This window comes from Lepidochelys kempii, chromosome 6 (assembly GCF_965140285.1).
Source record: "Lepidochelys kempii isolate rLepKem1 chromosome 6, rLepKem1.hap1, whole genome shotgun sequence".
Taxonomy (NCBI): Eukaryota; Metazoa; Chordata; order Testudines; family Cheloniidae; genus Lepidochelys; species Lepidochelys kempii.
In genome coordinates this window covers 17,137,760-17,162,518 of record NC_136385.1, presented here as the reverse complement: position 1 = coordinate 17,162,518, position 24,759 = coordinate 17,137,760, and the positions used below count along the sequence as shown (strand labels likewise).

The window sequence follows — 24,759 nt, the reverse complement described above, 5'->3', positions numbered from 1 at the left end:
AGTCCTGAGCCCCCTCCTGGAGCCCGCACCCCATCCCACACCCAAACTCCCTCCTGGAGCCCGCACCCGCTCCTACACCCCCTGCTCCAGCCCGGAGTTCTCTCTTGCACCCCAAACCCTTCCTCTCCGGTCCCACACCAGAGCCTCTACCCCCAGCCGGAGCCCTCACCCTCCCATACACACCAACCCCCATCCCAGCCCTGAACCCACTCCCACACCCAAACTCCCTCCTGGAGCCTGCACCCCCTCCCGCACCCCTACCCTAGCCCGGAGCCCCCTTCCAGACTCCAAACCCCTTGGCCCCAGTCCAGAGCCCCCTCCTGCACCCCAACCCCCTGCCCCAGCCCAATGAAAATGAGTGAGAGAACGAGGGTGGGGGAAAGCGAGCGACAGAGGAAAGGGAGATGGAGTGAGTGGGGGTGGGACCTTGGAGAAGGGGCAGGCTAGGGGGCGGGGCTGTGGGGCAAGGCAGAGGGCGGGGCAAGGGTGTTTGGTTTTCTGCAATTAGAAAGTTGGCAACCCTACTGCTCTCCCAAGGTCTCTGTTTTAGCAGAGAAGAGAGAGCTGTGCTTCTCCCCCCAGCCTTACTGCCCCTTGCTCTAGCCCCCATCTGAACCTTTCCTTGAGTTTACATTCATGGGAGTTCACACAGCCTTCCACCCTCTCCTAATCCCCCAAGAGTTTTCCTTTGAGTTTCAGCTCCCACAAGGGTGCGAGAGAGGAAGCATGGTCTTGTGGGTGAGGCACTGGATGGTGAATCAGAAAATCAGAGTTCTGTCTCAGACACAGACTCTCTGTTTGACCCAGGGCAAGTCACTTAATCTCTTTGTGCCTCGGTTCCCAATCTGTAAAATGGGGATAATAATCCTTCCTAGATTCTAAGGCCAGAAGGAACCATCACATCATCTAGTCTGACCTCCTGTGTATCACAGGCCATTAAATTTCACCCAGTTACCTCTGCAGTGAGCCCAATAACTTGTGTCGAGGTGCCAGGGTAAGCTGTACTTTTGACCTCTCTTTTCATGGGCACCATTCCAAGTGGCAGGCCCAGCACCTGCAGGTCTCTCAGAGTGGACTCCTGTGCTTTACCCCACGTTTAGACTGGGTTTCCCAGTTACAGCACCCCTGTTTACCAACCGTGTTTCTTTAGCAGGCCCAGCTGTGTTTGGCCCTGCTGTAAACTTCCCTGCAGGAGCTGGGAACAGTATGAAAATGCTGTGACTCCCAGCCGCTTGTTCAAAACACAGTATTAGGAACTTACCCGTGGGACCATCACAAGCAGAGAGAAAAAGGGGTAAAACAACACAGCACCTGCACAGAGGTTGTCTTCGGTAGAGCTGAGCACTTCTCTCAAGCCTTAGGTAGGTCCCACTTGTCCCAGGTACTCCCCTGCTTCTGGGCACTGGGTTACAGTCTGCTCTTCTGCAGATCCTTCCTCCCACTCCCAGCTTCAGGCTGAAGCTAACTGTCCCCAAGTTCTTTGCTGTAAGGGCTCCCTGCTTGGATTCCCCCCCTGGGGATCAACAGCCAGCCTGTTGATCAGAGTTTGGTGAGGAGACCTTCCAAGCAATTGATACCTGTATAACCTGGGGTTATCCAAAGCCACTGTCTGCCTTCCTGCAGATATGCAATATTGAATTTCCTGCAGATATGTAAATCCACCCAGGACTGAGTTAACTCCTGGCACCCCTGTAGCAGACAGCATGATAGTAATCAAACAGATAGAGATACACACCACCTTCATAAAAAATACTACAGAATGATACCTCCCGCGTTCTTCACATCTTGTGTCGGGCTAAAGGATATCTTCCAGAAAGGCCTCCAGTTCTGAGCTAAAGACATGTACCAACTCAGAGTAAGAAATCCACCTTTGTGCCAGAAGCTTGCAGTCCAAAAAGCCCGACAAACAAAGGAAGCATTATTATTCCCTTTTACAGATGGGGCATTGAGGCAGAGAGACTAAGGCCTGGTCTACACTAGAAACTTACATCGGTATAGCTATGAAAAACCTACACACCTGAACGATGTAGCTATACTGACCTAACCCCTGGTGTTGACAGCGCTAGGTCAATGGACAAATTCTTCCATCAACCTAGGGCTGGTCTACACTAGGAAATTAGGTTGGTATAACTGCATCATTCAGGGGTGTGAAAAATCCACACCCCTGTGCAATGCAATTAAACCCACCTAAGCCCTGGTGTAGACAGAACTAGGTTGATAGGAGAATTCTCCCGTTGACCTTGCTACCGCCTCTCGGGGAGGTGGAGTATCTACTCCAGTACCAATGGGAGAACGCCTCCCATCGGCGTAGGTAGTGTCCACTTTACACTGAAGCGCTACTGCGGCACAGCTGAAGCAGGGCAGCTGCATCACTGTAGCATTTAAAGTGTAGACATACCCTAAGGGCCAGATCTGTAAAAGTATTTACAAAGGGGCATTTGATTCCCATTTAAATAAACAGGAATTAGATGCCTACATACCATTACAAATCCGGACCAAAGTAACTAGCCCATCGGTCTGTGGCAGAGCTGGAAAATGAACCTAGATCTCGTATCTCCCAGTTCAGTTCCTTAATGTAAATCCAACCCTGCTCTCTTCCCACCTTTTTCTGAACCTGATATGGAAGGAAAGGTTCAGACAAGGATTACGTTAAGGGGCGGGGGCAGTGCAGCTCTCTCTCCTTCACTCCTCCTTCTCTCCCAGGTTTGGGTAAGCAGTGCTTCCTCCCCGCTCCCCCTCCTCTTTCAAGCTGCTTTAACCCCTGGGTTCAGACTAATCCCTGCAAAAACATCTACATGGCTCTGTGAGCAAGATCCCAGTTCCCTCTCTGGAGCCTCTGCACAGCTCTGAGCTGGCAGGAAGCATCAGCGCGTTGCTAGGTCTCTCTTCAGTGCCAAGACAAGGCAGTTTCTGGCCAGCATCCACATTAACAATGTGGCACTGGTGTCACAACTGCGCCAGTCCCCTTCTCTTCCGGCAGCTTCATTTGGGACTTTTGCTCTTGAACTCTGTCTCTCATCTCAGATTGGCTCTTTCATCCAGACGCCATGGAGGGGGTGCAGTTGTTTTATTGTGACAGCGGATTTGTTATTGCTGGCTTCCCCTCGCTGGTTCTTCTGAAATCTGAGATCCCGATCCAAGGATCCCAGGGGGATTCTCACCAAAAACATTCCAGCCAGTTGTGCAAACATTCCACACAGCTGGCTGAGGCGGGGAGGGACGGAGTGGGCGGCAGGAGCCTGGATTTCCAGGCCCTTGTTTTCGTTCTCTTATTTTCATGGCAATAACATCCTGTCTGGGTCTGTTAGTTCTGGGCTGCCTCTAGTTCCCAGCCTGGGACCCTCAGCCCCTTTACTAGGATTTCTGGCCCCTGGGTCCCTGCTGTCCTGATCTGGGAAGGTGAAGCTGAGCCATCGATAACAGGGTCAGTTCTGACAACCCACGCTCTAACTTCCCAGAACTGAGCTGCATTGGATCTCGGTGCCCTGGAAGTGGAGGGTCTGGCTGGTTCTGGTCAGCATGTCCTGGCTCAAACAGCTACTGCTGTTACCAAGGACAGAGTCGCACCTTGATTACAGCAAACATTGGATTCCTGGACTTTTATACCTAGCTCATAGGCTCTGTGTGTGTGTATACACACGTGTATGCGGAGACCAGAGCACTGGAATGGAGGAAGATGCAGAACCATAGATTGGGGACCAAGGGAAATACTGTCTGGCTCTACTCAGCACTGGTGAGGTCTCAAGTGGAGCACTGTGTCCAATTCTGGGCACACCCTTTAGGAAAGATGTGGATAAATTAGCAAGAGTCCAAGGGAGAGCAACAAAAATGATAAAAGGTTTAGAAAACCTGAGCTATGAGGAAAAGTTAAAAAAAATGGGGCATGTTTAGTTTTGAGAAAAGAAGAGGAGCCAAACGTGTTAAGGGCTGTTATAAAGAGGATGATGATCAATTGTTCTCCATGTCCACTGAAGGCAGGACAAGAAGTAATGGGCGTAATCTGCAGATTTAGGTTAGATAGTAGGAAAACTTTCTAACTATACAGGTAATTAAGCTCTGGAATTGGCTTCTAAAGGTGGTTGTGGAATCCCCGTCCTTGGAAGTTTTAAAAATCAGGTTGGGAAAACATCGACCAGAGATGGTTTAGGCTTATTTGATCCTGTCTCGGTGCAGGAGGCTGGACTTGATGACCTCTTGAGGTCCCTTCTAGCCCTACATTTCTGTGATTCTATGCTTATGGTTTAGGGACTGAAATCTAGGACACAAGGAATTGAACTAAAAAGGGAATGAAAGCCTTTGCTTTTCATCTGCAATTTCCACTAGTCTCATGGTCTATGTGTGTCAGGTTACCACAGAGTCTGTGCTGTGGGGAAGTCACCTGGTGAATGTATGGGGTCACTGCAATGCTCAGGCCCCTATGTGCTGTCAGCAGATTGTGACCAAGACTAGGTAACCAGAGTGTGGCACACAAGTCTGGTCCTGCCCTCACTAAACGTAGGAACAGTGTTGTGACCTGCTCCTATGACGGGTTATAGGTGTAGGGCAGATGGGGTGGAACTAGACACTTACCACAGTCATAGAGGCTGTGGGGGAGGAGAGAGAGAATGAGAAGGCTTCAGGGCATGAAGCAGAAGGTGGCTTTGAGTGTTTTAGTGGGGAAATAATTGGAAGCATCAAGGCAGGGTTGGGCTGCAGTGAATCGGACAAAGAGGTGCTGTGCAGTGTTGGTGGAAGGATAAAATACAAAACAAGGGCCTGATTCCCCAGCCGCTGCAGATGGGCCATAGGCGCAGTGGGAGCTGCTCCTGGGTAGTGGCTGAGGAAGTAGGGCCAGATTTTCAAAGGTATTTAGGAGTCTAAAGATCCAGAAAGGCAGGCACCTCACGGCATTCTCAGTTCTGCCTAAGCAGTGTCACTGCCCAGCACCCACTGATCTCAATGGAACTTGGGCATCTAACCTGCTTTGGCGAAAATCCCATTAGGCCCCCGCCTGCCTATCTGCATCTTTAGACTCCTAAATACCTTTGAAAATCTGGCCCTTGGGCTCCAAAGAAGCAGCAATAATGTTAGTGAATCGGGCACCTGTTGGGCCCCCTCTGGGATACTGGGTGTGGAGCTGGGCACATGGGACAAGCACGCGTTGCGGGGGCTACAGTGGCGTAGCTATGGAGGCGCAGTGATGCTGGCATAAACCTATAGCGGAGCCACATCCTACAGTGACGGAAGGGGTTTTTCCATCGCTGTAGGAACGCCACCTCCCACAAGTGACGGTAGCTAGGTTGAGGGAAGCATTGCTCCACCGACCTAGCTGTGTTTACCCCGCGGGTTAGGTCAGCGTAACTATGGCACTCAGGGATGTGGATTTTTCATGTCCCGAGCAATGTAGCTGTGGCGAACTACATTTTAAGTGTAGACCAGGCCTCAGATCCCCTAGTGATGGGCTCATTAGAAATACAGAGCTTGATGCTGGGAAGATGATTAAATGCAGCAGATGGCAGCAAGGGTGTTAATGGGTTTAAAAAATCAAAGGGAAAAGATTAGAGATTTGGGTTTCCTCCCGTTGAGAAAACGGAGGCTTTCGGCATTCTGGAAAGGATTGATGTTGCTGGAAAGGTGACTCTTGGTGGTGAGAGGAGACATGGGGACTTGCAGAACTCTCTCCCACTAAGGGGAATGAGCCTATGGAACAAGTTAGAGAGGCAGGCAGTGCTGGGAGCCAAGAATAACTGAGCTCAGCAGAGACCTGGGGTTGATTGGAGAGGAGGAGGGTGTGTGGGGGGGGGGGGAGGGGAGGGGGAAATAGGAAGGTGGGGGATGAAGATAAGATGGTTGGGTGGGAAGGTGGGGGATGAAGATAAGATGGTTGGGTGGGAGTTGAGTGGGAGATACTACGATGGGGCCCTCTGAGGGGGGATGGTATTGAACACTTGTTTTTTATGGAACACTTTTCCATGTTGGTAACTTTTCTTGTGTACCTAGAAGCTGCCCAAAAATGTTCTGTCCAAGTTATTTTTCATTGAAGAATGAGGAGGAGGTGTGGAAAATGTACCTCACCTGTGGCCCGAAACCCAGGATCGTCTGCATGAGTGTTTTAGTGGGGAAATAATTGGAAGCATCAAGGCAGGGTTGGGCTGCAGTGAATCGGACAAAGAGGTGCTGTGCGGAAGAATAAAATACAAAACAAGGGCCTGATTCCCCAGCCGCTGCAGATGGGCCATAGGCGCAGTGGGAGCTGCTCCTGGGTAGTGGCTGAGGAAGTAGGGCCAGATTTTCACAGGTATTTAGGAGTCTAAAGATCCAGAAAGGCAGGCACCTCACGGCATTCTCAGTTGTGCCTGCCTTTCTGTTGATCTTTGCTGTCTGCTGTACATTCCTCGCTGTTCCCCACCCTCACGCTCCAGCTTGTTTGGGTGCTTAGGGCTCCAGCGTTTGTCCTGTTGCTTCTATCCGGAGCTGCCCGTCCTTGGAAGCTGGGGGGCACCGTGACAGCACCAGCCGCTGTGTGGAGGCAGAACACCCAGCGAGGTGTTTCTGAACCCGTTCTGTTCTAATGCTCCTTCCCCCCTCAAGTGTCTTTCTTCTTGTCTTTGCCAGTTTGCTAGAAGCATTTTCCCTTCCAAGTCCCAGAATCCTTCATTCTGACAGCCAGCCCCTGGGAGTTAATTATTACACGGAGTTGTAAGTTTAAGCGCTGCCTGGCTGAGCTGAAGATACTTTCCCCTCCTCCCAGCTGCTTCTTGGACGTAGCAAAGGTTAGAGCCACAGTGGCCCCCGCTGTTGCTGCTAGGCTGGGGAGACAGGCAGAGCTGTGGGGCTTCCAGGCCACTGTTGACGATGCCCGTAGTGATGCCCTGCTGTCTGCTCCCAGACCTTGGCCTGAATGGATCCTGAACATGCAGTGGCCCAGGGCTGCCCACTGAGCAACACCCTCTCCCCTCCCATGTGGATGACATGGACTCCTGTGAGGGGCTTCGCCGCATGATCGCCCCCCTCACCCACTGCTCGCTATCACCAGCTGCAGTTGGCAATGGACGCAGGGACCACTGTGTACAGTCCGTCTGCCTTCGGCTACCCGTCCAGGAGTGAGACAGGGGCTGGGGCTGCTGAGACCTGGAGAGCTGCTGCCCTCACATCCGAATGCCCCGCGGGTGAGCCATGGGGCCAAGGGGAGCCCACGGCAGTGGAGAGGTAGGCAGCAATGGTGAGGGGAGAAGAGGCTGGTAATGAGCCAACTCTGAGGGGGCTCGGCAGGTCTGAGGGAGGGGGTGGAGCTGACTGTGGCTAGGTGCCTTGGCCTTGCCTGAGGGCAGGCTGAAAGGGCATTCGAGGGGGGCTGACGGTGGGCATAGGCTATGGGGGGCAGGGGCAGAGTACGAGGGAGGTAGCAAAGGACAGCCCATGCATTAATAGTCTGCCTGTTTTCACCTGTAGTATTTTCCCATAGTCCAGTTGATCCAGATCCCATTGTCCCTCCTCTATTACACCATACAAGAGTTAGGGGAGGTCTTCAGCTCGTGTCCAAATATGGGGAGTGCTGGGGGATGCTTCATACTCTTCTTCCTTTCTGGTCTAGAGGCCTCCTAAAGGAATGGGCTATGCTGGGCTACCTTTGGTGATATTCTACAGGGCTCGTCTGACTGTCTTGCCATCCTGTCACACCTTTGGATCCAGAGTTTCTCCCCTGATCCGTGTGTAACTCCCTGGAGACCCACCTCTAGTACTGAGCTAATTTTCTAGAACTTCTGTTAGACTCTTATTTTAATTTGGTGAATTGCAGGCCACATTCTAGATTAGTCCTCAGCAAATACCATAGCTATTAGCTGCTGGACTGTGGGGCTGATTCTCCTATGGTCCTTTTGTGCTGCTTTGTGGGTGGAAAGGCTAGGGGAGACAGCCCCTAGGGAATATCCCCTGTGTAAGGGGACTCTTCTATTGGTGCAGAACTGTGAGGGTTCCCAAGGGCGTGCTGGGGTGAGATGGGACAGGAACTAAGAGCAGGGAAAACAGTGGGAGGGAAGAGGTGGCCAAAATGCACTACTCTTGGGAAGGGAAGGGGTAGTCTGAAAGCACTGCAGCATGTTCTCTGTTTCCTATGGCCTGTAGGGGACCTTGGGAGACAGAACATAAATTAGAGCAGCCTTGTGGCTGCTCTGATTGACACCAGGGGCTGCACTGGTCCCGCAGTGCCCCAGAATACAGGGAGCACAAAGGTACTTTCCCCCCTACCTTCCTTGTTAATGTACTGAGCACAAGGATGGACTAGCTGATAACTGGGGCCATGGTCTCCAGCAGAGGCCCAAGCACATCAACAGCAGTGCATTCCATTGGCGCGCTCATGAGGTAGTTCTGCATTTGGGACTCTCCCTCTCCTAGGCAGACCTGTCCTTGCAATACGAATGCAAGCATCACATTTTCTGCACCACTTTTCCACCTCTTACCTGCGTTGTGCTCAATAACAATTCTTACTTAGCTCAGCAAAGGTTTTTGTAACCCCAGAATGCACAGAGGTTTTAAAATCATGGCGTAATTTATATTAGCGTTTCTGACCCATCCAGTTGATACTGGTACCCAGCTGTCACTGGCTGTTTTTCTCCAATCCCTGTACATTATTACATCTTTAAATTCCACACTTCCCACTGTGATCAGAAAGCTGTTTCAGCAGGCGGCGGAGGGGATACCAGCTGGAGTGATGTGTTCGTGTGGCGGGGGGAAGGGGCGAGGTTGCACTTGCTGGTGCCAATTTAAATTCCCAGCCATATGCTATTTTAATCTCTAGGCCCCTTCACCAGCAGCGGGGTCCACTCTTGCAAAACTGCTTCCATGGCAGAACAGGAACCATCTGAACTTCTGCAGATCTTGGCTATAGGAGAAGGCACTGTTCTTTCACTAGTCCTAGTAATGGCAACCCCAAACATTCAGACATCATGAGCCAGGACCCCAAAAATCAGGAGATTGGTTTAAAAACACTCTTTTTAAAAAACAATAATAAACGTGTGTGTGTGGGGGGTGTCTACTTGTCTTCTGGGCCTATAGGGTGCACTCACTTTTCCTTTTCAAGAGTTTTTTTTGTTTCAGGGCTAGGAATTTACTCATTATTTTATATGAGAGCCAAGAGTCTCATGGAAATCTCTTGATTCCAGCAGCTGGAGCTTTAGGAAAAACACCAAATATTGCAAGACTCATGATAAAATTGCAAGAGTTGACAACATTGCACTCCTTCCCCTGGGCAATCAATGCCCTCTTCTCCAGCTCAGGACAGATCTGTTTCTACAGAGCTAACTAACCTATCTTGGGTGTTTGAGTGATGATGGAGTTGTGGTTAATGCACTATACTGGGATTCAGGAGATCTGGATTAAGTGCCGGGTTCTGCCAGAGACCCTGTGTGACCTCGGGCAAAACACTTAATCTGTCTGTGCCTCAGTTTTCCATCTGTAAAATGAGGATGATAGCTCTGCCTGTGTGTCTTGTCTATTCAAATTGCAAACTTCTTGTAGTAGGGCTTGCCTTTTGCTATGTGTTTGTACAGTGCATAGCACAATGGGGCCCCGAATTTGGTTGTAATACACTTTATAATGTGTATATATACAGTGATGTTGCTTGTAGTACCTAGGCAACAACTTAATTTAAACAAAATTTAAATAATCTTCCAGACTTTAAATACAAATACTGGCTTCACAGGCTTGTAGGAGCCGACCCACTTATAATGGCATAAACATAAACCCTGATTCCCTCTTCACCTTGCCATGTCATAGGGTGCATGGTAATTCTGCCTAAGTGAGGACTGCAGGAACAGTCCTTCAGGCAAGCAGAAATGTTTCAGTCCCCACTGGGATGGGAGGGTAGCACCCAATGCAACAATAGTGGGAAATTTGATCAAGGACATGAATCACCTACCTCCTGCTTACAACAGTGCCAGTATCACCTACTGATCTGTGTGTTATACCTCCCTCCCTGAGTGAGCTACAGTACATAATCACCAGCCACTGGGAGGAAGGATGGCCTAATGGTTGGAGCATTATCCTGGGCTGTGGGAGAGCTGGAATCAATTTCTGCTGTGCCACAGGCATCCTGTATGAGCTTGGGCAAGTCACATAGTCTTTCTGAGGATCTGTATGTAGCACAACCCTTTCCCCCCAAAACAAAACAAAACAAAACCAAACCACCTCTGGCAGTGAGTCTTAGAGCCTGGGTCTGCAGACTTGAGCTCACAAAGCTTGCGCAAGGGTGCTAAAAACAGCCATGTAGACCAGTGGTTCTCAAACTTTTGTACTGGTGATGCCTTTCACAGAGCAAGCCTCTGTGTGCAACCCCCTTTATAAATTAAAAACACTTTTTTACGTATTTAACACCATTATAAATACTGGAGGCAAAGCAGGGTTTGGGGTGGAGGCTGACAGCTCGCGACCCCTCGTGGAATAACCTCGTGACCCCCTGAGGGGTCCCGACCCCCAGTTTGAGAACGCCTGGTGTAGACGCTTGGGCCTGGACTCTGAGGCCTGGGTGGGGAGGGGTGGGTTTCCCAGCTGGAATGGCCACACAGCTATTTTAGCTCCAGTAGTGTGAGCCCAAGTCTGAGAGTCTCGATTGCTGTTTTGTTTTGCCATGTAGACATAGCCTCTGTACTTCAGTTCCCCATCTGTACGATGGTGATAACAACACTACACTAACTCACAGTGGTGTTGTGAGGATAAATATATTAAAGATGGTGAGGTGCTCCTTTGCTACGGTGTTGGGGGTCCTATAAGTACCACAGCCAGACAGAGAGACTGCCTGCCTGCCTGCCTGATAGTCCTTTTGCTCAAGCATTCGCTCATGCTTTTAGTGCTGAAGGACCCTGAGTACAAAGTCTGCTGTTGGTCTGTAAGGGGAATCAGCTACGCCACAGGGCTTTGACTGTCCATCCAACCCAGACAAGCTCTTGGTTTTTAAAGTTTCCTCTTAAAGACACTAAACTCCATGGAATTCAGCTCAGGGAGGAGGAGCTGGACTGACCCTTCGGGGGGTCATATCTCTAGGTCTGGAAAGTGTAGATTGTGTAGACTAGATTCTTGGGCTACTAAACTGTCCAATTCGGCCCTTACAATGGGTGTAGAGAAACATGAGACATTAAGAAATACAGTAACTCTATAATGTAATTATCATCCTGCAGTTATGGGCAGATGCTTTCCTTGCATAATACACGGAGGTCAATGGAGGTGTCATGCACAGATTAGCCACAGAATTGAGTCCCAAACTGGGGTGGGGGGGAAAGACCCACACAGTTCTGCTTTAATGCCTGCCATTTGCATTTGCCTGAACAAAGCATCAGCATTATTCAGTCTCATGGTTTACCCCAGAGCACACAGATGAAGCCGGGGTGCTGGAGCAATTTGTATAGCGGGGGTGCTGAGAGCCATTGAACCAAACTGTAAACCCTGTGTAGGACGGAAACCGCTTGGAGCCAGGGGGTGCGGCAGCGCCCCCACCCCCAGCACCTCTGGATGAACTCAAAATGCCCAGGATGCTGTCAGCCAGGCCTCCCCATTGATCTTCCTCATTAGCATCCCTCTCTTCAGGGAGCCCGAGGAAACAAGCTGCGCTGTCAGCGTCTGTGCTGGGTGCAGGGAAAGGAAAGCAGAGACCCTTCCTGGTGAATTTTGAAGCCAGCCCATACAATTGGGGGGCAGGGACCTTTCTCCTCCATCTTCCACGGGCAGATCTCAGTCTCCAGGCACGACTGTCGCAGTGATTTTTGAGACTGGGGGTCCCTGCGATGCAGCGCGCGCGTGTGTGTGTGTGTGTGTGTGGGCGGGGGGGGGAGGCTGCGCTGAATGCACCGTCAGTGTCTGTGCAGGGGAGCTGCAGGATGCCCGGCGCGTGGACGACAGGCGGGCCTGGGGGAGAGCCCCGGGCTCGCGGCTGAATTCTCAGTCACATGAGGCTCGGGGAGGGGGACGAGCACGCTGCAATTGGAGCCGCCCGGAGGTCATGTGACCTCCAATCCCCTCCTCGCCCCCCCCCCCCCCGGCGGCGGAGCCAGGCTGGAGCGGCGGCGCGCGGCGGGCTGGGGTTCCCGGGATTGCCGCAGCGCCCGGCTGCAGCGCGGGGCCGGGCCGTCGCCGCTGGCCCCCAGCCCGGCGCAGGGATGGCGGCAGCAGCGCGCCCGGCGTGAGGGGCCGCGGGCGGCGCGGGGCCGGGGCCGGGGCCGGAGCCAGCATGTGGAGCGGGTAGGTCTGGAGCCGGCTTCCTCCCTCCCCGCCTACAAAACTTCCCTGCGCCCCGGCCCCCTCTTTCTCGGGAGGGGAGCGGGGGAACGGAGCCTCCCTCCCCCGGCTTGTCCCCTCTGGCCGCAGCGGGACCCGCACCGGGGATGCCTCTCCCTGAGCCTGTGGCGGCCTCCTGCGGCTCTCTCTGGGGCGTGCGCCCCTGGGTGCTCCTGGTCCCTGCTCATACGTGCTGGATCTGGAGGTGCTGCCGCACCCCCTGGCTGGAAGCGGTTTCCATCCCATGCAGGGTTTACAGTTTGGTTCAATGGCTCTTCGCACCCCCACTGTACAAATGGTTCCAGTGCCCCAGCCCTGCTCCAAAGGGCGCCTGCTGTGGGGGCCCCAGGCTGGGGGGTGGCGCGCTCAGGGGTCACCTTTCCTTCCTAGCCCGGTGGCAAGGAGTGAAACTTGCAAAAGGTCTGCAAAGGAGGAGCGGAAAGTCTCTGAGGACGAGCGAACGGCCCTGGGCAGGTGCGGGGGGAGAAACACCCGATGGGGTCGTTGGGTGCCTGGCTCTGCGTCACTAGCGCTGGTCCTTTGGCTCAGAGTTTGGATGTTGGTGCTGAATGAATGCTCAGGGTCTGTTCCGGAGCAGCTGGTTATGGCTCCGTCAGTGCTTGAATGGGAGCGCTGTGGGGTTGTGCGATCCCTTCTGGGGACAGCCTGCCTTTTGGGAAGGAAGGAAGGAAGGAGGCTTCTTACTCCCCCCAACTTCTTGTCCCTGGGACTGTGATCCCAGGGACCCACTTTCCTGTGTTATCTATCCCATCCCCTGTCTGTGTGCGTGTGCAAAGAGGGATGGATGGATGGCAGAGACCTTTGATTGTGTGGGAAGGGGGTCTGTTTCCCTTGGAGTCTGTAAAGGTTTAGATCTGCTCAGACCCAAAGTAGGGAGCATGTTAGAACAGCAGAGGAGGAGCAGGGGGTGACCTGACCTTAGTTTCTGCAGTGTTCATAAAGTTTCTAGAACCGCAAATCCAGGAGGCTGCATTCTCCTGAGGTCACTGCTACCTTCGACTGTGCCCCGGGCCCCGAGGAGCAGCCAGCGTGTCAAAATGAGTTGTTTAGGCAGCATGGAGAGAGATATGCCCTCTGTAGTTTCTTCTTCTTCCACGTGGAAACCGTGTTTATTCACTAGAGATTATTTTCTCCCTCAGAAACTGCTCTTTAGCTGCACAGTGATGTGTCTGCGTGAGAGGCTGGGAAAGGGGCAAGGCAAAATCCACAAAGTAGGGGAAAGCTACCAGTGTGAACAGAAGAACATGAGGGACAAGAGAGATGAGAAACTGATGTGCCACAGGAATAAAGAGAAACGTGGGGGAGAGAGAGCGCTAAACGGCAAAGAGACAGGGTTAACACTGAAGGGTTGAGAGAGAGTTAATGGTGATGAGAAAAGGAGATGAGATGGTGGGGAGAAGAGTCATCCTTGGAATTTTGGGTCCGATTCTGAATCCCGCTGAAGTCATTGTCAGCATTTCCACTGACTCCAGTGGGAGCAGGATTGGGCACCTAACGAGGAAATAGTTTCCTAATATGAAAACTGCCCCTGGTTTTGTTTTTGTTTTTTAAAGTGTGATCTACAGACACTGCATTGTTCGCTCATGGCCTCTGGGCAAGTTAATGTGGCGTGTGTGTTTAGTACGCTTGCCCCGGAAAGAGTAAAATATGGGGGACTTTACAGCTTCCAAGCAACTAAAACTACACCATCGCTAATAGTGGCATCTTCAGGAACAGTTCTAGTTCAGGTTGCCCAAGTGTTTCCAATCTAACCACTGGTTTTGAGTTTCTAATAAGTGTCAGCACGTGGGTTGAATTTTTCAAGGTCTGATCTCTTCTAAAGTGTGTGTGGAGTGTGTGTATAAACTTTGAACATAAACTTTGAATAAGGCAATGTACCACAATAAAGTGCCAAAAGAGTATATTTATGTGTGGCATCTTGCATATAGAAATACTGGATGCTACTTAACTATCAGCGTATACCGAACACCCCAGCCTGCTTCCCGGCTCTTTGCTGCCTGTAAAGCAAATATGAGAAAGATGAACTGCATGCTACAGTATAGCATCTATTGTTGTGGCAGGGCATATGCCTTTCAGAGGTGTGTTACTGAGTGCCTGAGCAAGTCCGGTGAGGCAGGTGTGTGTCGAGGATGTACGTGGAGACTGGTTGGCTGCACAGTGCTAAATCAGTATGGACAACACTCTACTTTCGAACCGCACAGTGAATCCTGCCTCCTGCTGTCTCTGCATGTGTGGATTTCAGGCTGCTCCGTGGCAGGAGATCAGAATAGAAGAGCCAGGATCCCCTTGTGAACTCAAATGCAGAGTTTAGCCAGAGAGACGCGCAGGCAGTTTGTACAGGAAATAACTGTCAGATCAGCACCACAGGAAACGAGTGGGGCCTGCTGGAAAAATTGTGGATCCTGCACATTTTTCTCTTTTTTTCTATATAATCCAACAAAAAAAAAAAAAGTTTCTAGCTAGTGTTTCCTATTGAGAAGAGCCTTCAAAACACCCCCCACCATCCTACAGAGCACAGGTTCCAGCCAGACTGACAATAGCAACAGCAAAAGGACTGAACCTCCATCACCTTCTTGGTCTCAGTGAAATGTTGGTTTCAAAGCCCCATCAGGACAATATAGATCAAGGCTTGACTGCCGAGTCGCCTGGGTACTTCAAGATCCCGTCTACACTGTAGCAATGGCTGTGCTGGGGGACTAGTTACAGCAGGGTTGTCCCACGACATGGGGAGCGTACTGATCCTTCTTGCAGTGGAGCTAGGGTCAAACTGAGTTAGGGGATTGCAGGGTTCCTCAGCAATGTGGTTATAGTGTAGGCAGGACTAAAAATGTCCATCATGATGCTGGTTTGTTCATTCCCTACTTTGCAGGCTAGGTAGGGAGGGGTTCTCCCAATCCCTTCTCATTGTTGGCCCATGGGCAATGTGGCACCTGCCCTCAGAGGAGAGACTCATGTTTCCTTTGTTTAACACCTGTCCAAATTGCTTGTAGGGGAGCCGGGGGGCTGACTGGTCACAAAGTCTGCCCCCTATTCCTGGATAGTCAGCCCTGTGCTATCCAGACTAGCAGGCCTGGGGCTGGAAGCTAGAGCCTAGAGCTCTGCACCCTGGCATTGCATCGCTGGAATTGTTGCTTGGGAGTCGTGTGTAGGTATAAAGTGCAAGGGAGGCAGCGTGGCTTAGCAGTCAGAACTCAAGACCGGGAATCACAAGACCTGGGTTCTTACCCTCCTGTGATACCCTCTGAGACAAAGCATGACGTGGCCGCTAGATGTGGTTGTTAATACAGCAACAGCCTTGTAGTTAGCAAATAGGCTCTGGTACTCGGGTGCCTTGAGTCCTAGTCCTTGCTTTGCCACTGAGTCACTGTGTGACTTGGAGGAAGCCAGTTACCCTCTCTGTGCCTCAGTCTCCCTGTCTGTAGCATGGGGGCTATAATACCTACCTCCGGGATGGCGTGAGGGTTATTTAGTTAAAGTTGGTAAAGAACTCTGAGACCCCTGGTGAAACATGGCACCACAGGGCTTGCTATGACCTGGGCTGGAACTTAGTTCCCTAACATGATTTTACAAGTGTGGTATCCTGTCCATAGAACAATGCCAGACAACCTTTCTTGTACCATTAGCTGCAGAGTATCTGGATGTAGCTGTTGTCTAGTGGGTTACTAAAAAAAATACTCATGTTGACTGCTCACCTCTCAGCTAAGGTGTCCCTCATATAGCTGTCACTGGGAACACATTAAGTGAATCACTGTTAGGTCCACCGTTGTTACTTGCTGCTTCCCCTGTAATTCTTCCCTCGCTTCATTTGTCTCTGAATTAGCTTTTCCTCCATCCTATGAAAAGGAGAAACAAAGAAAAGCAAAGGGGGAGGCTTATATGAAAAGACCTATTAGATCCCCTCTAGTTCATTTCCTGACTGGTGAAGGATTGTTCTGGCAATATATTCTTCGGGACTCTATCCAATCTAATTTAAAATTTTTGAATTCCACCCCATCATTTACTGGAGATGTTAATAGCCGAATAGATCTCCCTCTCTCCCTTTCCTGCTTTGTGCCATATTTATCTTTGGTGCAGCTCCATTGATTTCTACAGCGGTATGCTGCCGTGGGTTTGTCTCAAACAGTTTAAATGTTCCTTTGATTAGCTTCATCCCTTTCCTCCTAGTCATACCCTGTTAGATCACCCTGACTAATTCCTTCCTTGGTGTTTATACCCTTCAAAGACTCTCAATCCCATTTTCCTTGTCATTATTTAGGCAAATTATACATATTTATGTTTGCTAATCTTCTCTTATACATTAATGCAGCCAAACCATTAATTATTTCTCTTGCTGTCTTCTGAATACTCTCTGATTTGCCAACATGGGATTTGAGCAGCCCAGAGCTGAATATAATACAGACTTGGTGTGGTCTGGCCAGCACAATGTAGGGAGAACGGTCACCTTGCTGGTTGGTCATGCAGTATTTCTATTTGTGCACTCCCAGACTGTAGTTGCCTATTTTTGCTTGCATCGCATTGTGCGCTTCTCTCTAGGTTGGAGTTTGCTATGGGTTTGCAATGGAAAGAGTCTTGTCGACTTCAGTGGGCTTTGGAGCAGGGCCCCGAAGTGTGTTGCTGCTTCCCTAGTGCCTCCGACCCGTTGAGTATCTCTGTATGGATTACTTTTGCTCCGTAGTATTAACTTTCATTTTTTCTGGCAGAAGCTCATTTAATTTCTTGCCCATTCTTTCCCCACACACTTCTTCACTTGCTGCTGTTTTCAGCACTTCCCAATTTAGTATAATCTGCACGTTAAATTAGTGGACGGCTTCCCTCCCCTTCCAGAGCGTTAATGAGGTTGTTCAGTAAAATCGTGCCCCACATGCCGATCTCTGTAATGTTCCTCTGGACACCAATCCCTCTTGCCAAGCTGCCATTTATCATTCACTACACCTTGTTTATGGTCCTTCAGCCACTTTTCATTCAACCCATGTGACAGCACTTTGCTGTTCAAGCCAACTGGAATGAGATCTGCCTTGTAACGTTTTGTGTGACATTCTCATCAAATGCTTTGCTAAAGCCCAGCTATACATTCTGCCTTCCTCCTGGTTTTGTAATTCAATCAAAAGTGCCATCCAGTTTGCTTGGAATGATTTATTCTTAATAACCCATTCCCATTATCCCATTATCCTATAGATGCGTAAAGACTTCTTTCTCTGCATATTTTTTGTGTTATTTTATATGGCACATAGGCTGGATTTATCAGATAGCAATTACCAGGATCATACTTTCTTACTTTTTAGAAGATGGGTACCACATTTGCTTCCCCATTCAATTCTATGGTATCTCTCCCAGTTCTCCCATGATTTCTCAAATATAATTTCCAGTTGTTATCTAGTTCTGTTAGCACCCTGGAATTCATCCATACAAACTGTCCTGATACATTCTGCCCCTCTTCCCTGTCACCCCCTGCCCCCACCTACCAATTATTTATGTGCTTCTTACCTACAGTTGAGAGCTGGGATCTTGTCTTCAAACCTGCATGTGAAGAACCTAGCTCACTTGGGCCTGGATCCAATGCCTACTGAAGTCACTGAGAGTCTTTCTGTGTGCTTTAGGAAGCTTTGGATCAGGCCCATGGTGCTATATAAACAATAATCACCATAGGATCTTCATCACAGCCTAATCAGCCTAACCTTTCTCCTGGTTTTCTTCCTTAATGCAAACTTTTAAAGAGGAATTTGGCTTTTAAAGTGCCAATGCACCAAATGCAAACTTTTAAAGAGGAATTCTCTCAGCCTTTTGGTTTTAATAATTCATTTTAGCCTCCTCCTCATTTATTAATGCCCTTCCCTTTCTCCCCAGTAAAGAAGCTTCTGTGGGCTCAATCCTGCTCCTTTAGAAGTCAATGGCGCAGGCCCTGTGCAATACACCTTTAACCACCAACAGCATTCATTCCCTGTGCTTTTGGATTAGTTGCTGCTCTTATCTTTTCCTCCCACTCTCTACTCCCATTTCCCTGCACCACGCCTCTCCTCTTTTAACCAGGGTCTCTGAATTGCATTGGCTGCTGCTTGTCCTTTGCTGTCTTCCTAGAGCAATTGTGATCTGTTGGGCCTCCGTCTCATCTGACCTTTTCCCTTCTCTCTGCCTCTCTCTTTTTCTGTCTTCTCTTTATTCTCTCTCCTGATTTTGCTTTGCCTCTTTACCTTCCTTTTGGCTCTTGCATTTGGATCCTGCTCCAAATCCACCCCCTAGGCTACTCCACCTCCCCATTATCCTCACCTCTGTTGCCCCCTTCCATGATGAACAGCCATGGACTGGCACAGCAGAGCACCGATCAAATGTGAGGCTGATATTACCCACGTCCAGCTCTGAGGAGGACAAAGCCTCCACAAGGGGCTACTGACGATTATTGATTGACACCGGGGTTGGCTGCGTCAGTGCCCCTGGAAGCCATCTTGACCTCTGATGGCACATTGTATCTGTGGCCATATTGTCTGACAGTAGTGGTGGGTTGCAGCTTTCCCTGTTGAAGATCCCTGACGGGTTCCCCAGCTCCCCAAGGACTCTCGCCACACACTGACGTCTCCCGACAGCTGGGTTCTGACCCTGCTGGAGCATTTCCCTCGCCTTCCCCTGACAACACTGGAGTCACCCTGATCCAAGTCCCTTGGGAATCCCCAACTCTGCACATCCCCTGCTGCCAGAGCCCTTCTTCTCCCACCAGCTCAGAAGCTAAACAAGGATATTGCCTCTGGAGCCTGAGGCAAGCTCCTGACAAAAAGCCGCTGAGCCTCAGAGAGGAGCCTCCTGGAGGTGTCTCTTCAGCAGGAGCTCAACTTGGCATCCAGGCCCCGTTTCTGCTGTGGATGTACGTGCCAGCCTCTGAAACCAATAAAAAAGACAAATAGGGACCCCATATCTGCTCAGTGGGAATGCACTGGACTGAGGGTGGTAAATATTTGGTTAAAAATAGAGCCTGCTCCTCCTCAGTCAGGGGTGGTTGCTGTGTGTGTGTGTGAAATGCGGGTTTGCGGTGAAAGGGGGTGAGGGTTCACTTGCCACAATGAAATTTTGGATCAGGTGGGAGCCAATGCCCTTAACTTTAGGCCCACTGTGTATTTGCTTGTATACCACACAGACCTGCTGGTGTCTCTCTTAAATTACGTCCATCAGAAATCCTGGATCATGGTGCTGGGTTTGGGGGCAGGGCAGAGGCCATTTCACAAACACCAGGGCTCCCTGGAGTCACAGGACTGAGTCCTGCTGTTGTCAGCTTTGTTCTTTGTCCCTCAGAGTGAGGTAATGGGAGCTCTGTGCAGTTCACTCCACATGTGGATCTTGCAGGTGAGACCTTAAAAATCGAGGCCAAGGCTTTGAAAAGAGACCACAACTCTCTCTTGTGGGGTCTTATTTCATATAAAAATGTATCCGGGACTGTAATTTAGCGCTTATACATAGTCAGTATTCTCAAAGTGCTGTACAGACATGAATGAGTTAATTATCTTTGCAACACCCATGTCAGCTAGAGGTGTAAATTACCTGCATTTTAAAGATAGGGAAACTGAGGCACGAATGGGGTGAAGTGAGTTGCCCAAAGCCACTCAGTAAATCAGGGATGGGGCTGGGATTAGATCCTCAGACTCCCAGCCCAGTCTCCAACCACAGGACCGTCTTTCCCCTTGTAAGGACGCATTGCTCATGTCATTTTAAAGCAACCTGCATTGTGTCTTAGTTGGGAACTTTGCCGCAGTGTATTTCACCCTCGGGCCCTGGTGGTTCATGACTTGCTAATACACACAGCTTCTCTTTCCAATCTCTGTTTCCCCAAGGGTTCAGCTGGGCTGAGTCTGGGTTTGGAAAATTCCCTTGCTGTGAATAACGGAGGCTTTTATTCACTAACGTCATTTCAGATTTTGGGGTGGGGCAGGCAACTTTAAGCGTGATTCCAGGGACTACGTAGGCACCTGAAGACTCGAGTTGTTTTGCAGATAATAACTTAGAAATATCTTACAGGAGCACCGTATCTAATTCCTATATAAAGAAAGAAAATTAAATAAATATTAGACCCACTCAGCTCTCATACTAACATGTTCTGACATCTTGTGTCAAGTCACTTAAGGGACACTGGTTAGGTTTAAAAATTAAATGTATATTCTTACTTTGTTACGAACTATTGAATACAACAATTGTAGAAAAGTCTAGGTGACTTTCTATCACTTTTTAGCAGTTCGCCAAGCTTGGAATAGATCATTTAACATTTGGAAACATCCTATTGGGGCAAGGCCCCGTGAGTTTATACTGCACCTGCCTGGGGCTCTAGGGGTGTTTCCCCACTACAGATAATAGACTAGAAACTGACTTTAAACAGGAATGAAACTGACACTTTCAAGTCACTTTCACAGTATTGCCAACCACATACATTCAAAAATCATGAATTAGGCTCACCAAAAATCACGAGATTGGCTTTAAACTCATGAGATTATGTAAAAATAATAGATTTGGTGTTCTTTTTCTTTGCCTTCTGCTTCTCAAGCCTTTAGGGTGCACTGGGATCACATTTTTAAGCTTTTTCCACAGCCCCTAGGGCTCGAAACTTCTTCTTTTTTTTTTTTTTTTAAGAATGAAGGCTGAAATCATCACATATCCACTTGATTCCAGCATTTGGGGCTTTAAGGAAAACAATAATTATCATGAGACTCATGACAAAATCATGAGAGTTGGCGACTCTGTGATTTCAGTTTAAAGGCTAGTTACTTTCCAGAAGTCTCTTAAGCACAACACTACAGTGATTGCGTTGCAGTTTTCACAGGAGACTATTTAAAACCAAACACCAAGAAAATGCCACATTTTAAAGTTGAGAAAAAATTTGAGACTTCTGAGGTCTATCAGGGCCACTGCAGGCAGGAAAGAAAAATAAACAGGCAGAGGAGTTCTGGGCAGCTCTTCCTCTTGAAAGAAAGTTGGAGGGTCAAATCTTCTAGTCCTTAATCAAGTAAAACTTCTGTTGCAGTCAGCATCTTCACTCATAGATATTAAAATAAAAGGAGGACTTGTGGCACCTTAGAGACTAACCAATTTATTTGAACATAAGCTTTCGTGAGCTACAGCTCACTTCATCGGATGCTCAGTAACTATACACTTCATACTTAAATATCTGAGCCATCTTATCCAGGGCTACACATTTTATACACATTAACTCAGGGACTACATTTCCTGGCATATTCTGCTGAGCACACAGATGGTGCCCAGTGAATAATGCAAATCATGACAATAATCGTCGACTCTATGGACTCTTTGGATGCAATTTCTGTTCTTTGTTCTGGAATTGGCCTGGTTATAGCTGAAACCCTAAGAATTTGAGGCATAAACGCATCTGATACTCATACGGCAGTTTCTCATTCCTTCCTTTTCTCAAACTCAGAACAAAAAATGATAAAATGATTTTCAATTAAAATGTAAAATTGCACAGCAGCCAGTGCTCTACAGCCTAGCCTGGGGCAGAACCTGCCACCCCTTGGGGCTTAAGCGATCTTCTCTCATCTGACTCTTATTCTCCCTCTCTTTCTTTCTTCATCCTTCCTGCCCTCTGTGCTGCTTTTCATGCTGTTAACCATGATATCTTTCCCAGTTGCCTCGGACCGTTTGCTGGAGTCTCAGAGAACTGGCCTTCTTGATTTTGCTCCCATCTATCAGAATCCTCCTTTTTTTTTTTTTTTTGCAGCATATAGCGGAGAGAGAGGCTGGTCCAGTGGATAAGGAACTAGCCCTGAGAGACCTGGGTTCTACTTCCCCCATGGACTTCCTGTATGCCTTAGGGACAGAGTTTCAAAGGTTTTTAGGCATCCAAAGATGCAGCTAGGCATTTAATGGGGTTTACAAAGCACTTAACCTTCTAGGTGCTTTTGAAAATCCTACTAGGTGCCTAAATACCTTTGAAAATCTAGCCTCTAGTCTCTCTGTGCCTCAGTGCCCCATCTGTACAATGGGGATAACAACATGGCTCTACCTCACTGAGGGGCTGTGAGGAGAAATAGGTTAGACATTTTGAGGCGCTCAGATACTATGGTAATGGGGCCACATAAGTACCACAGGTAGAGTGGGAACTTCTCTATACCACGGCTATCCCTTCCCTGGGTTTTGGCCCCTTCTTTTCAAGTGCCCCCCCCCAAGTCTCCCACTTTTCTGAATGTAACCTTGGCTTAGAAGGCTTGGCTGTATTTCTTCTGCATCCCCTGCAACACCCGCCACCCCCTGCAGAGGGATTTCTGTTTTACAGGCCCATCTAATGACTTCCAGATCCTTAATTTAATTACCAGCCCTTTCTTATCTTAATCACTCTGCCTCTGTTTGTAAACAAAATACTGACTCTCTGCCCCAGGGCCACAAGCTTGGAGCAGCAGGTCTCCTCTGCAGAACTCACATTCCACACTCGGGCTGTGCTGCCCTTAAGAGCTCTGCATGGGAGCTCATCTCCTGTACGAAACTTGGGGTGGGGGAGGAGCCCCCCCTCTAAATGGCACCTCTGCTTTTATTCCTCCCAAGGAACTGTGATCTCTCCCTGGGCTGTTCAGTTCTCCCTGGCTGGGTGCCAGCTGAGGGCAGAGTGACAGCACAGATACAGAGGGTGGGGTGGCCTCTCTGCCATCCCTTCCCTTGCATTAACCCTAATCTCCCTTTGACAATAACCTGGCTCTTATAATGGGCTCCTGCACCCAGTGTGTGCCCTGGTGATTCTGTCCCGGTCCTTGTTCGAAGAGCTGGATGGGGGGAAGTGGCTTGTTTAGGGTTTTCCCTTCCTAGAAGGCCCTTCATCGAGGGAGAGTGAACCCAGCGCTGCCACCCACAGAGCAAAAGCAGTTCCTCTGAGCTAATCCTGCCTGATGCTCCTTGCGTTATCCCTCAGCACTCTTTAGAGAGACTCTGGCACTGTGGGAGTCTGTGCTTCTTCCCCAAATGCCAGGGCACCTGGAATTGGAATGGTGAGAGATGAAGCCTGTGAGTTGCCTCCCCTTCCTGATCTTGCCTCTAGAGAGGTGGATTCAGTTTCTGGAGTGGTGGATTAGCCCCTGAGTTACAGGTCCCTTAAGAATGGAGCCCCAGCAGTCCCTTGGCTGTTTTGGGATGAGGCTGACCCCTGCCGTTAACGCCCTCTCAGCCCTTCGACCTGTCTGCAATTAACATCTTGCATGGTTGTCCTGTTCCCGTAGGGCAGCAGGCCAGATATGTGTGCTGCCCTGGTCTGTCCAGCACTGTCGATCTCCTCCGTGGATCACCAAGCCAGGGGAAGAGCCGTGCGCACAGTGGGGCGAGACACCAGCATGACACGATCCAGCCGGCCTGCAAATGCTGTTGGAGACCCCTCAACTCTGCAGTGATCTTATAACCTGAGCTGCGGATTAGCCTGCTCTGTGTTCTTGTCTCAAGTGGCACATCCACCCCATGTCGCCCCCTCACCCTTCCACGCTCCTGAGACCTATACACTCTTCCTCCAGCATTATCATTCCCTGGGTATCGCAATCCCTCTCAGTGCTGGCCATTAGCCGAAGGCTCATTTCCACTGTGGGGAGAGCTTTCTATGGAGAACCCCTTAAATGATGAGATCTGGGTGGGGCCATAAGGTGCTTGGATCCTGGCGCTGTCCACACCCTGGATCTCTGACCCTTGGCTCATGTTTCCCAGCCAGGCCCCGTTCAAGGAAGGCAGCCAGCAGCTCCAGAAGCAACCGGCGGTGGGACAGTGGAAGCCGCTGGCATCATCCAGCGGTGGGAAGGAGCTGCCACAGTTGGAACCACGCTGCAGGGAGGCAGGTGGGGGAGATGACGGCCAATCCACAGCGCAGCTCAATGTCTCCCGCCTGCGCAGCTCCTCGGTGGAGATCCGTGAGAAGGGATCCGAGTTCCTGAAGGAGGAGCTCCACAGAGCCCAGAAGGTAAAGCCTTGGGCGCGGGTGTGTATATGGGGGGAGACAAGCACACCAGGGGACGGGGGCACAGACCGGGAATTGAGGAGTGAAAAGGGTAGACGGAGCAGGAGTTTCCATGGGCTGGAAGGTGGGAGCACACCCTGTTAGGGTACTAACAAAGAGCCCAGAGTGAGCGTCTGGAGTGGTTGGGGGTGAGTGGGGAAGGTGGGGCTGGAATCCGCACAGATGTGGGGCAGGGGGAGGGGTAGCGTCAGTGTGCGCAGAGTGGGAGGGGGCAGCAGGATGCAGCGGGAGAGAATGAGGCAGGTGGAAGAGGGTGGTGCTGTCTGCAGAGCGTACTGGGGCCTGGCATGTGCTTCTGTCCAGCATGCCGAAGTCCCCGGGCTTCCCCTCTGCAGGAGCTGAAGCTGAAGGATGAGGAATGTGAGAGGCTGTCAAAGGTCCGAGAGCAGCTGGAGCAGGAGCTGGAGGAGCTGACAGCCAGTCTGTTCGAGGTACCACTTCCCTCCCCCTTCCCCAGTTACTCCCTAAACGGAGATCACTCACTGTCCCCCTTGGGACAGGCTCTCTCCTCACTTTGCCCACGC

At 50.1% G+C, this 24,759-nt stretch overlaps 1 protein-coding gene across 10 annotated transcripts in view; it reads left to right on the top strand.

Moving 5' to 3' along the window:
• Positions 1 to 6,742: 6,742 nt before the first annotated feature.
• RAB3IL1 (RAB3A interacting protein like 1) overlaps positions 6,743 to 24,759 on the top strand; it is a 69,956-nt gene continuing 51,939 nt past the window's right edge. For 2 of the 10 annotated variants that reach the window (XM_078853138.1, XM_073346962.1), the window contains exons 1-3: positions 6,746 to 7,188; positions 23,929 to 24,178; positions 24,571 to 24,666. In XM_078853138.1, coding sequence (XP_078709264.1) covers positions 7,028 to 7,188; positions 23,929 to 24,178; positions 24,571 to 24,666 — 507 coding nt within the window. In that variant the 5' untranslated portion in view covers positions 6,746 to 7,027. Of the gene's footprint in view, positions 7,189 to 23,928; positions 24,179 to 24,570; positions 24,667 to 24,759 lie in introns of all 10 variants that reach the window. The other 8 variants (XM_078853143.1, XM_078853145.1, XM_078853142.1 and 5 more) reach the window with 6 other exon arrangements.